The 14,628-nt window shown below is 40.7% G+C and overlaps 2 protein-coding genes across 2 annotated transcripts; both read left to right on the forward strand.

Annotated features, from left to right (window-relative positions):
- Positions 1-263: 263 nt before the first annotated feature.
- Positions 264-2,215, forward strand: LOC106817137 (guanylate cyclase 2G-like). The gene is made up of 5 exons (XM_014821784.1): positions 264-350; positions 993-1,076; positions 1,466-1,543; positions 1,927-2,037; positions 2,207-2,215. The coding sequence occupies exons 1-5, from the start codon at positions 264-266 to the stop codon at positions 2,213-2,215; spliced, it is 369 nt and encodes a 122-aa protein (XP_014677270.1).
- A 292-nt stretch (positions 2,216-2,507) lies between these two features.
- Positions 2,508-10,951, forward strand: LOC106817138 (atrial natriuretic peptide receptor 1-like). Its single transcript, XM_014821785.1, has 11 exons — positions 2,508-2,597; positions 3,671-3,839; positions 4,940-5,092; positions 5,962-6,130; positions 6,416-6,550; positions 6,783-6,906; positions 7,553-7,621; positions 8,437-8,611; positions 9,267-9,365; positions 10,044-10,135; positions 10,934-10,951. The coding sequence occupies exons 1-11, from the start codon at positions 2,508-2,510 to the stop codon at positions 10,949-10,951; spliced, it is 1,293 nt and encodes a 430-aa protein (XP_014677271.1).
- Positions 10,952-14,628: the final 3,677 nt, after the last annotated feature.

Raw genomic sequence — 14,628 nt, forward strand, 5'->3', positions numbered from 1 at the left:
GGTTGTGTTTAGTTTTCCCGCACAGTAACACGTGTAAGCAATGGGGTGGGGTGTCTTACGATGAGTTACGAAAATCCAATACTGCAACTCAGGGTGTACTGAAGGCAGGGAAGCTACGTATTTTCTTGTTAGATAAAATCGTGGTGCTGCTCCCTCTATATGTTTTGTAGGCAATATCCTACCTATGCTATCATATAGTGTAATATGGTCGTTCTCTTACAACCGTAAACAGAAAGTTGCGAAACGAGGCGGATCTAAGAGACATGTGGTGGAAGGTGATGTGGGCAGACATCACGCTACAAAACACGCGACGAGTTTACAGTGTTTCGCTGTTGTCGTTCAGCGCGATGGTAAGTAGCTTACAACATGTGGGCGCCCCTATGGGAATTATTAATTCGCCTTCCATCTTACGTTACTTCTCAGAATAATCTTCTTACGCGAATGTGTATTTTTGGGTGAAATTTGCTTTTTCATTATTGATTATTTTATCAGCGAGTTATGGCGCGCGACTCGTTTTCTATAAAAACAGAAAGAATTTTTTTATGTACTGATGATTCCGATGCCACAGAAATATGAAACGTACGCCATTTTACATTGTTAGAGTTTACATTTAATAAGATTTCGTCAAACCGAGTCCGCATTGTTTAATATCGCCTCATTCTACTATATAATATACCCCCTACCGATATATACACGTACTAGTTAGTAGAGATTGCCGTTGCTGAACGTGCTTAGTGCTATGCTACCGCCCCTTGCCGTGTCGTGGTGCTGTGCTGATGTGTGTGTGTGTGCAATGTTGTTGTGTTGTGTGTGTGCGTGCGCCGCCGGGGGGGGGGTGTCTTTGTGTGTGTGTCGTGGCGGGGGTCTGTGTGTGTGTGGGCGGTTCGTGTGTGTTTGGGGGGGGGATTGTCGTGTGTTGTATGTGTATGTGTTATGTTGGGCGGGCGGTACACACATGTGTGTATACACATTTTTCCAAGTTTTTTTTTTAGAACTCTCAAAGAAGTGATGAGACATTGGCATCTCGAGCGGGAACAAATAAGCCTCAGCAATTCGCGACGTTTGCAGTGTACAAAGTGAGTCTAAGCACGGCGTATGTAGGCTTTCAAACTTAAAATTACGCTAATCGAGTCTAGCCGATTATTTTATACGAGCGGAAAACGGCGATTTTTTTGCGACTGCAATGTGTGTGCTCCTGTGTTTGCTTTCCAATAGAGTGAAATAGGATGTGCCGGCGTATCTATGATTACGCGTGCAAACCTTACATTACATCGAGGAATTTTCGAGAATAATCGCCACATTATAATGAAAAAAAAATATCAGTGAAATTCCGCGTTCTGACACAACGGTGTGTGTGTGTGCGCGCGCACGTGCGTACATGAGTGATCATCTTGTTGCGTGTGCAACTAAATAGTAAATGATACACACATGTTTTAATACATATCATCTTCTTTATCCTTCGCAGGCCAGGCAGGTTGTCATTAAACGACTCGGAGTAAAGCAGCTAGTCATCAAAAAGTCGCTATTGGTGGAGTTAAACGAGGTGCTAGAGGTCGAAACGCGCAGCAACCACAACGTAGTATACAACTGCGCTCGCGGTTACGGTTAGGGGTATAGTTAAAGTTTTGCTAAGAATTCGGACCATGACTATTGGTTAGAACTCTGGTTAGCGAATTCGAATTCGGATTGCAATTTAAGTTAGGTATATGGTTGGTGGATGGAAAACTAAGTGTATCTGCACAAGATATTTGTGGTCACGGTTGCCGTAGGAAAACGACATACTCTCGTTATTTTTATTTCGCATAAAATCTACATCGTTACCGTACATAATCATGCATATCTGTTTTACTAGGAATACTAGTGAATATTTATGACGTTTTTGAGTGCATAATCGATATGAATTTATTATTGTGTTCTGCCCTCTAGCTGCGACAGTTACAACACGACAATATCAACCGAATCGTAGGCATAGTCACAGACGAACAGCTAAGCGACGCAGCAATCCTCACCGACTATTGTCAAAAGGGCAGTTTGCAGGTATTTCGCGTCATTAGAAAGATATCGCGGCGTAGTCACGTTCGCTGTTAGGCACAGCGTCTCTGTTAGTACGTGTGTGCGAACGTTTTCCGTTCGTTTTGCTGCGACGAATATTAAACGACTCAATCATGTGTTTCCTGGGAGCAATACCTACAACGATTTTGCTCAGTATGCCTGAATAGTTGAAATGACCTTTACTACAAAATGTGAATGTTCGCTAAGTTTCGAGGTAAAAATGTTTACAAATTGATATAATATCGCGTAGTGTGCCATGAGGCTAAGAATAATTGAATATTAGCGAAAACTCATAAAAGCAAACGAACTATCATTAGGTGTGTTTTTTCTCCAATAATTACTGTCTGTGGAACGTGACATTCGTTATATGCCGTGGTACGGACATAATAATATTATATGCATGCATGCACGTTCAATTGTCGACAGTAATTAATTTTTAATATATTTGTTACTCCATGGTATCTGCGCCCAAGGACATGCTGCAGAATAACGCCATTGATATAGATTGGTCATTCAAGTTCTCGTTAATAAGAGACATCGTGGAGGTAATTAACTCCATTTGAACCAATCGTGCGTTTAATTACCCAACTATGAAACGCGGACTCGCGTGTGCGCCTTACGGTACGCGTTTTTGCGTCCTCCGCACGTGCATGTGGCTAAATTAGCACGTAGCACTAATTTCAATAGGCACTGCAGATTGCATGCATGCTTTGCGGTTTGAATAATAGGTCTACGCGGATTATATCTTTCACAGCGTATGCGAATTCATTGCTTCGAGTTTAAATGGTTTTGCGGGTAAAAATGTATTCGTGTGTTTGTATGCACAATCGACGACAAAGTATTTTACACCTTATACTTCAAACACCGACCTACTCTGCCCCATCCATACCTACTCTGCTATATGCGTACACTTGTATTATATTACTGAACATAACGTGTTTCCAAGACCGAACGTCACCACACTATAGACCTACTATCTCACGTCATCCCGCCACAACGACTCTCGGTTTCCCATGCCCTCGATCCATGTTCCACCCGACTGTCCATCCCTACGCCTTCAGGCTAATATTTGCTAATATCACTTTATTTATTAAAACCTATATGATATTGTTCACAAATCTGCTGGTTACACAGGACGGTGGTACCATATATTATCAGGAGTGTATAATATAGATTTAATATCATAGCATAATATCAGGAGTGAATAATAATAGATTCTATTATTATATATTTTATATCTAAAATCGCGATTACACAAATGTACTTTATTGGAATAATCAACCATGGTGCTCGGGTATCGTCATGCATGAATGCGGGTTTCTTCTGTCAAATTACAAGCGGGCTGTAAAGCTATATATAAGCTAATATAATAATATAATATAATAATATAAGCTAATAGGGACTTTATTAGATGTACACAGTGTTGCTATACTTTCCACAAACGATATAATTCTGGACGTCTATCATTCATGTTACTGCAATTCATGGTCAGACGTAGTGCGGATCACTGGGTCAGAGATCCATGGAGCCATCCACAGCTTACTATTCTGCAGTGTTTACGGTACGTTGGACGCCATGGATTCATGCGATTTTTGTTGTTACCTATTTTATGTTTAAGGGGATGGCAGCAATTCACGACTCGGCGATACGCGTTCATGGCCACCTTAAGTCGACCAACTGTGTTATAGACGCCCGCTTCGTTGTGAAGATTACTGACTTTGGCCTACGAACTCTACGCACCACTGAGGCGTCCCAGTCCGAACAGAATCAACAGGTTTATTATAGAGGTGCGGTTCCTGTAGGCCCTAGCAACTGCTGCGCAGGGAACAGTCAATTACGAAAGCAACGTTCGGCCACCCGCTACGGCGCTGCAGCGTTTAAATACAACATTGTTGCCCGAATTGCGAGAAAAATTCCGTTGCATTCACGGTGAACGAAAGTTAAACTCTGATTTTTCATAGATGTTGTATACTTTTGTTATTTGTAGATAAATTAGGTAAGAAAAAAGGCGGAAGCTGTCGATATAAAACGAGAAACAAAAACGTAAAATCTATATAACAAGCCATTCGTTATATTAGAGCGTAATTTAAGAGATTTTGTTGGCATTTCAACGACACAATTTGTTCACGACACAAAATAGATTTCCGGGTCAGATAAAAAGTTGTTATTGTCTACGAACTACACATTTTAACAAGAATAAATATGTCTCACACATTGCAGAAAGGACGGATTATCGATGGTACCGCCTTTTCTTTATGTTGTCGAGTAGGAGGCGTTATTATAAGACTTACTAACTTTATTCGTTTTAAAGCGAATTAGCGAAATTAAAAGGTGTCATGAGTGGTGACGGTTTTTGGCGATGAGTCCTCAAAATAACCTGACGTGATGTGCTATGACTACATCAGTCAACTTGCGCAATCCATTTAACGTGAAGTCACTAGAAAACTACACTTCAGCCATGTTAGGTTTATGTTAGGTTTCAGCCATTTAGGTTTATCGTCGCGAAACTTATAATGCATTAAAATTATTATATTCATCTTGTATACCTTTGCAAAGAAAATTGCAAGCAAGAAGAAAGATGACATTTTTTAGACGTTATAAGTGCCGAGCTGAGGGGGGAGGCCTGTCCCGTTACTACGGGCCACAGATCTATTGCCCTATACTCCGTGAGGATTCGATATAAGTTATTTAAAGTGGAATCTGTTGCCAGAATCATTATAAATAGTCTTGACTATATACTGATGCATTATGTATCACTCGTCGCCGTTGAGCCATAAAGTAATTATGTACCTACTAAGTAAAACGTATAAATATAAGTAAGTATTATAAGTATATAAGTTAAGTAAGTATAAAGTAATTATCTCAATGAACTGATGCATTCTCGCAGGGCTCCTGTGGACAGCACCGGAGCTCCTACCGCATGTTTCCTTCGTGGAGGCAGCCTGCTCCCAGAAGGGCGACGTGTTCAGCTTCGCTATCATTCTACAGGAAATCATCACGCGGCTTGGTCCGTACGAAATGCTGATCTGCGAACCTGCTGGTCTGTTCTTATCAAAGATATCCTATATAAACCGTACTTACCAGCCAATGATGATGCATGTGTCTATTAACAATCCATAATGGATCATATCCGAGATCGACCTATAAAATACAGTGAGAGTACAGCTACGCATACGCGCGCGCTCGCACGCACATACACACACATGCACACACACCCACACACGCACGCACGCACACGCACACACACACATGCATATGCACCCACACACGCACGCACACACACACACACACACACACACACGTCACACACACACACACACACACACACACACACAACCACACACACACACACACTCACACACACACACACACACACCACACACACACCACAAACACACACACGCACACTCACATACACGTGCGCAACATACTCACGCACGTACGCATTCAGAGGCAGGCACGTACTTAGCACGCACGGACGCATATATATATATATATATAGCGATATTAAACAATGCGGACTCAGTTTGAAGAAATCTCATTAAATGTAAACTCTAACAATGTAAATTACGTGCGTTTCATATTTCTGTTGCATCGGAATCATCAGTATATGCATAAAAAATTCTTCCTGTTTTTATAGAAAGCCAGTCGCGCGCAATAACTCGCTGATTAAATAATCAATAATGAAAAAGCAAAGTTGTTAGAAAATTTGCACATTTCACTATCGAAGAATGCCATAGCTTGTCAGCACAATCACAGTTAAACAGCGGTAGCTATATGAAAATAGACAAGCGCAAACTTTTCGCATGTAACATTGATTGAATTAATTTATTTAAACAATATTTAGATATTTGTATAAGTCGAACATTAATTTAATTAATTATTTAATCTTAACATCTGTTCATATAGAGATCATTGACAAATTGAAGGAGGTATCAGGTAAGCCGTGGAGACCGGTTGTGGACCCGGCAAGCTGCGAACCGCAGCTCTACGGGCTGATGACGACATGCTGGCATGATGACGTCATGACGCGACCCAGCTTCCCTAGCATACGCTCTACTCTAAAGCAAACAGCAGGGTATGCAGCGTGCGCTAGTACCTGCGTGCGTGTGCGCGTGTGCGCGTATGTGGGGCGCGCGTGTGCGTACGACGTGAGTTTGCGCTTGCGTGTGTACGTGCGCATGTATGTATGTGTGCGTGTGTTTACGTTCGTGCGTGTGTACGCGCTCCTGTGTCCGATGAACTTGTCGGGTGAGCCGCAGGGGTAGTACGAGTTGCGTTCTAAACGACGATCCAATTTCTGCGATTTTTCTGCGATCTACTTTTTACGTTTTTTTTCATCAAGGTTTAATAAGCACGGGAGTAACCTTATGGATCACCTGCTTAGCAGGATGGAGCAGTACGCTAATAACCTCGAATCCCTCGTTGATGAGAGAACCCGAGCATTTCACGAAGAGAAACGAAAGTCGGAAGAGCTTCTCTATGAAATCTTACCAAGGTTCATATCACAAATAACTACTACGTTCAGCGTTCGGTATTACTTTTAGTGAGATCTGCAGTTTTAGTTATCTTTAGTTAGAAGCTTTGCAAACTTTAGTTATCCTAAATACATTTCGTATTAATGACGATTTGTAAATATATGTCAAATAATTACAAATTCATGTTAACCCTTTCACGCAAATTCTTGCTATCGTGCTGCGAGTATCGCCACTGTGGTAATGTTTTTCCAGGAGCGTTGCTAAGCAGCTGATTGCAGGGAAGACGGTCGAGCCGGAGACATTTGAAAACGTAACGATCTATTTTAGCGACACCGTTGGTTTCACGGCGCTCTGCTCTGAAAGTTCACCGCTAGAGGTAAATATAAACTTCGAAATATAGCCAGTCACACAAAAGTCATTGGTAGTGGCTGAACATATGAAACGTGAAATCCTATAATGGAGTCCGTGCTTTTAAAACGATACCCGTCGCGTAATGGTCGCAGCACGTACCAAGCGTCATCAATTGTGTGACTCGCTTTTCCGATATATCCGTTTCTGTATATTCATCGTATTTTACTTTGTGCCCTGTATGCGCGTACATCTCTCATGCGCGCAATCACTCACGCACGTTTATATATCTGTATCTGTATCTGTACTGTAAGTCGACGCAGTCAAACTTGACTATTATGCGACGGGCTATAGCTAGCCAGAGGTGTGACCTAGCTTGGGTAAAGCCAGGTAGTTAGCCTTATATATATATATATATATATATATATATATAACTTTGACTATATATTATCATTCCTTCATCATATCATTTACTAAACTGAAACAATTTATTTCAACTAAGAATAAACTTTGCCACCTATTGTAAGAAACCGGTTTGTAATGGGGGCTGATGCCCTGGATCTTCTCTGGATCCGCTCTTGCACATGTATAATAAAAATACAATAACTGTATAATAGGGGTCGAATGAAATTAGGTTCGCAGATGCATTTCACAACGGTTACGGTTTGTTACAGGTAGTCAACCTGCTGAACGACCTCTACACCTGCTTTGATACCATTGTACTCAATTATGACGTGTATAAGGTAAAATAATGACGATCGACATAGCTAGTAGCAAATTTCTTCTTAGAAAGTAACTAGATGCTTTTTCCTCTATTATAATACATACATGTTAATGAAATAACCTCGCTGGACGAGTCTGATAATACTAGTAAATGCGCACATTTTAGCGTTTATTATGTGACACCTGTAGTTTTTCTGTTTAATTATGTTCCAAGTCTGGTCCTATCCTCCCTCCCTCCTACTCTGCTTTCGTTAAAATTTGACCACTGGCTGCGTTTCACGTAAACTACAACTTTAATTTACTAGAGCTTATCGGTTAGAATTATCACGCGCGCACATACAAACATACGCATGCACACACGCATGTACGCACTCACGTACAATGGCTTCGCGTAGTTGTGTGTGTATGTCAGAATGCACATATAGTCGGTTTAGATGCAAACATCTGCTTATTGCATAAATTTTACAATCGCGGAAAAAATAAAGTCGGACACCGTTCACTGATATATATAATAAACTTATATATAATACAGACAATAATAGTGTAATATATATATATTATATAATTATGTGCTATATAGGCCTATGCGCTGTTTTGTACAGTATCACTCAGAAATTTTATTATTTTAACTGCTCAATTAACTCTCTATTACATTTCTCAGATTTTTTTCTCAGTGAAAAAGGCTGTCATGAAGTCCATGCAATAAAGATTTAATAATATCAGAAATATATAATAGGATTATCTATATATTATACACTCGTGATGATATATAATCTGAAAGCGGAAATAAACATTTAAAATTTGAACCTACAAGCGACGATTACCACTTACACAGGTTGAGACGATCGGAGACGCCTACATGGTCGTGTCAGGCCTGCCCATACGTAACGGCATTATGCACGCTCGCGAGATCTGCAGGATGTCACTATCGCTACTCGACGCCATCAGTCTTTTTCGTATCGAGCACAGACCGCAGCACAGCATAAGACTTCGCATCGGCGTGCATTCGAGTTTGCTAATCGAAATTTTTCTCCTATACGTAGAAACGCTTCCCATGTTTTGTAGAAGCCCGGAATTCTTTTTGTACCAAGTTTATTTATACTTGAGATTTGCGTATAGATTACTGTATTACAGATCGCCACGTGTAGCCCTTCGCTGCCGCTACATGAGAGCGAATATAGGAGCCTATGCGCTCTCTGTAACGTGAGCAGAGGGTTACACGTGTAGAGCTAACCATGCTACTATTATTATTGCGTGTACTAGAGAATCGTCTTGTTCATAGCGAGATAAATTTGCTCACGGTTTTCAGGTGGTAGAGTATATTATAGAGAGAGTATATATAATAGAGAGAATATTAAGCTCTACATCCCAATTCGTCTTCGCTATCTCGTTGCGCTCTATTTATTATCTTCTTGTGATGTTAACAATCTTAAATTACTTCATATGAATATTTTTGTATTCGCGATTTTAACTGGTATTAGCTTTAAAATAACCAGAAACGCTTTCACCAACCAAAGTTTTTCCATTTCCATCACACGTACAGTGTTGTCGAGGGTAAAACGAGGTAAACTTTACCAGCTTAATGATGTCTTGGCTCACAAATAGAGCACCGGCGTGATGGCACTGTTTGGTTTTTATTCTTGGCTGTTCATATTTGTACGGCAGGTCCATGTGTTAGTGGCGTGGTGGGTCTAAAAATGCCTCGCTACTGCCTTTTCGGTGATACAGTGAATACAGCCTCCCGCATGGAATCTAACGGAGAAGGTAATTAATCTTTGTATAAATATCAGACACCTGTATATTTTTAACAAATATACGAGGAGTTTACGTTAGTACGGTCTCTATTATTCACTCCCGGTACGGATGTAAGCGGCTGAATCATCAATGTGAATCAAAGCGAGTGTTCCGATAGATTACCCTGATGAAAGAGATGCACGCTTTTCCATAACTAGGTCGCGATCCAACAGGGTAATTATGATACGATTAATCAAGCACAGAGTGCTTCCAACCAGAAACACGTTTAAACTTCAGTCTCGCCCTCTTTCTCTCGCTTTTACAGGATATAAATAAATGAATAAATAAATATATTCATATATATATATATATACCTATAATGAATATATAATAGTGAAACACACGGACATCAATGGATTCATAGCATTCCAATTATAATAGATTATATGGTGTCATATATTTCCTATAATACATAGAATTGAATAGCCAGGAGAAGAGACGCCGCAAACACGCGCACGCACACGCACATTTATGCATGCACGCACGCACGCACGCACGCACGCACGCACGCACGCCCTCCCCCCACACACACACACTAATACATACATACAATGCATACACATCTTTGATGTCTGTGATGATGAAATGTGATATGTGATATGTGCATATATATTTATATATATCGCACGAATTGATAATACTTTGCAGCTTTGAAGATACATATTAGTGAGCAGACGAGAGAGTTGCTCGACGCAGTCGGAAACTTCAAATCGGAGCCCCGTGGAATGGTTCAATTGATGGTAATTTTACAAACACATATACGCGTACGGCAAGTGCATTTTAGTGGACATGCGGTTTTATGGGTAGGCAATTTCTCATTATTTAGAGAGTTTATGTTATTTTAGTAGTGTTATATTAGTGAGACTATTGACGTTATTGGAGTTTTAAACTCCCGACAAGAAACATAACAGAAGCCAAATAACCAAACCTATATAAAATCTCTGCTATTCACAGGCACGCGCACGCATAGGCCCGCGAGAGACGCGCAGTCACACACACACACACACACACACACACACACACACACACACACACACACACACACACACACACACACACACACACACACACACACACACACAACACACACACAACCCACACCAAACACACTACAGCACACACACACACATCACACACACCACACACACACACCACTCCACAACACACATCACACACACACACACACACACTAACACTACACACACACACACACCACCACACACCCCACCCACACACACACACACACACACACACCACACACACCACACACACACACACACACACACACACACACACACACACGACACACACACGTAGACACAAGCACACTGTAGGCTGGCAAACACGCCACGCTATCTCTCACATGCACTCATGTACTCACTCCTAACACCGCCCCACTTAGAAACATTGTACTCTACACTGCGGAGCATGCTATTTTCATTTGCTTGTAGTGGAAAGGAGACAACAGACCACGTATTGGCTTATAGAAGAATCCCAGCCTGAAGCTGACAATTGCATATTCTGATGAATTCTTTCAGATGGTGCAGATATTATAGGGCGACTGCACACTGTGTATATGGTTGTCTTACTCGTCGGTGGGGCAACACGGCCCGTCTTGATCTATGACATTGCGTGTCCTCTTGGTGTAACCGTGACTCAGTTCACCATATAGTATCGGCGTTTGGTCTTACTGGAATATGCATGGCTAATTAGCCAATGTACGCTCCTTAAGTGGCTGTATTAACAGCACAATGCAGCCAAACATTATTTTATTGGCTTCCGGCAACATTATGATGCGCCATGTAAACCTATTGCTAAGTACCGTTTTAGTTAGTGTGTGTTGTGCGTGTGTGTGGTGCTGTGTGCTGTGTGTGTTGTGGTGTGATGTGTAGTGTGTGTTGGTGTGTGTGTGGCTGTGTGATGCGCTCGTGTGTGTGTGTGTGTGTGAAGAGAGAGAGAGAAGAAGCAGAGACAGGACAGCAGAGCAGAAAAGTATACTTATATATTCAAAAGCACGTAATAGCAGATTGCGTGTGGCGTGTGTTGTGTGTGTGTGCCTGCTGCTGTGTGTCGTGTGTGCGTGTGTGGTGCGTGTGTGCGTGGTCGTGCGGTTTGTGTTGTGTGTGTGTGTGTGTCTGTGTGTGTGTGTATGTGGTGTGTGTGTGTGTGTGTATATATATGTGCTGTGTGTGTGTGGTTGTGTGTGTGTGTGTTGTGGTGTGTGTGGGTGTGGGCGTGGTGTATGTGTGTGCATGTCTATGTGAGACCATGATGTCGTGTTGTGATTTGTGTGTGTATGTGTGTGTATGTGTTTTGCCTCGTGTGGTTTGTGGGTGTGTTGTCGTGTGTTGTGTGTGGTGGTTGGTGTGTGTGTGTGTGTGTGTGTGTGTGTGTGTGTGTGTGTGCGCGCGCGCGTGTGTGCGTGAATGCGTGTGCACTGGTGCGCGCATGTTTTGCGCGTGTTCATTGTGAATGTAAAGCCGTAAACGATCATTTATTCTGGTATAGGCAAATATAACCAGAAACATTAAATATTTACCACAAATTACGAAAGATCGTTATAAAAAAGATTACAAAGGCGCATTTATTAGATTAATTTTCAAAATAAACGTTTGTTAATTACAATAATTTACAAAGCATTCAAAGCAATACAAGGACTTTGCTGCCGTTGTTATTACAACATTAAGTCAACGAGGTCATTATATGTCGAATTTTGGTGCCAACGTGATTACAAACATGAATTATAGCCTATATGTAAATAAGAAACGAACACCCATTGACTTTGATCGTATTCATAACGCTCTGTTAACTGTATTTAAAAATACTTTGCATTTGATGCCCATGCACTCGCTATACGACTATAAAAATTTAACGTCAATTATTTGTTGTGCATGTGTGATACGCGTACTTGTCGAGTTTTGATTTGTTGCCAGACATAATAACACAACAAAGACCCATGTTGACTCATGAAGACATGCAATGTTGTTTCGAAAATTGGAAAATCGAAAATATGTATTTGCTAATATATAAGTAGAGGCAAATGGCAAATATTTACCTCACAGAAATCACAAACCTCGCTGATACGGCTGTTATGTGGTTACGCATATCGAAGAAGTAGCCTAGTATACATGAGAATTTCAATCAATCACTATAACTACGCTGTATGAACCCCCCTAGCCTGTGGGCACGCGAAAGACTATAGCAATGGGCGGCAGTGTGTAAAGTAAAACCAATTATATAATGAACTATTTAAAATACAAATTTAAGGAAAATTTATCATAAATACAGAAAAAATATTATTTAAACGATAGCCGCACATGTGCTACTATAGCGAATACTTTACGATACAGCGCTTTCCTCCCAATAACCAAAGCTGTAATTGACCAAAAAAATCCCTTTTGCTTACGTATTGCGAGGCCAGCCACTTGTCGTACAGTGTCTACATTTATAATCGATGTGAAGAGAAAACGTAAACGATTTCGTTTCCTAAACATCTATGTAAACCTGCGCACCACAAAGGCAACCAGTGAGTATTGTTGATTCAACAGTGTGTTAGTAAACAGAGACGCGCATGCAGTGAGGTAGGAAGAAAAGAAGCATCTCCAATTAACTTATTCCCTCTATTACACTGCGCGCCGATCTGGTAACTCATCCATGTCTCGAAAACTTGACAAAGACAAAGGGATTCACAAGGACAGAAAAAGCAACTTAGAGAACAGTTCGAATAACGGTGCAGGCGTATGCACAATAGATTGAAAATAATTATAATGATGCACGGCTCAGACGTAGGAGTCTCCGTCGCGCCCTGAATATCGGAATATCGTATACCCGATATTCTGGCTGTTATTTCTTTTGTATCAGGTATTATACACTGCCAAACCAGCCAGTCAACGCTGGATGCTGTGAAATAATTAGATCTTTGGCGGATATGTGAATATAAATGTCTTTTTGTATTTTTCTCGACAACAAAATAGCGAAACTGTACGGGATTTCAAGTAATTATCAAAGACCGTATATAATAAGACCACAAAGACCGCATACAATCGACACTTGCTATGCTCGCCACTTTGAAATTATCTCAAACGCGCGACACTAGGGCCGACAAATGGCAAGCAAGTATCGACAGGTTACCAGCTGATAGAAAACAATGGCAGAGTGTAGGGAGTAACTCTATAGCGGCTAGAATAAAAAATTGGTTTTACTTTGTATTTTTCAATTTTATAGCGTAATTATTAATGTGCGCATATCAAACTTGCCGAGACATCATTGGCCTTTTGGGTGGTCCTAGTGATGTGTGGACCCCGTGAACAATTAAAAAAGATGAAGGCTTCTTCATGGAAAAGACTGTATTCCGTACATGTACTTGAATTATATGTCATGAAGCTTTAATAATAATAACAACATTGCCATTGGCATTGCAAGTATTCATAGGATTCCAAAAATATACATTTGCTCGATAAAAAAAATTTTGTTCTGGTATTTGCATTATTTCACCGTTATATAATAATATATTCACTTTACTCGCAGCATCACGCCATGGGTTCCTCGCTATGCCGATATTAATGTACGTGCAGATGGCGCTCATGTGTCGGTCACCGTGGACTGCAAAGATATTTTTCTTCGGCCGTTCTCATACGTTCAAACTAGTCGCGGGCGGGCCGACGGCACGTGGGCATGGTAAAATGATGAAATCTGATCTACATGCTTTACTTTGCTCGCAGCATCGCTCCACGATTCCCAGCAATGCTAATGTACACGGAAAATGTCGCTTCAACGTCGGTCGCCGACTTTCAATCTGGCAATGCTGTGTTAAGGATACTTTCAACCTTTTGCACGGGTATTGCTCTAATAAAGATTAAACGTTTATTGACAAATGAATCAAATCAATCACTTGTTTTATTTATAGCGGAGATATATCCCTACGATCAAAGCAAAACAATTCTTGAAATTTCTAGCACCTAATTATGTTACCACAAAATTTTTTAATTTTTATGTAAAAATGGTATTTTAGATATTTCTCAATTACCAGAAAGAGTGAAGATAGAAAATTTTCGCCACATGTTAAGCACAATATGTACCAAAATAGGACATCAGGATTTTTCTTCAAGTTTCATATTTACCGAGAAAAATTAAACAAACTGCCTAAAATTCAAGTCGCACGTTTGAATTTAAACTTTTTGCGAATAAAGAGACATAACTCATAAAATAGGGCACTTAATAACAATCCCTGACG

Source organism: Priapulus caudatus, unplaced genomic scaffold, assembly GCF_000485595.1.
Source record: "Priapulus caudatus unplaced genomic scaffold, Priapulus_caudatus-5.0.1 Scaffold1606, whole genome shotgun sequence".
NCBI lineage: Eukaryota > Metazoa > Priapulida > Priapulimorpha > Priapulimorphida > Priapulidae > Priapulus > Priapulus caudatus.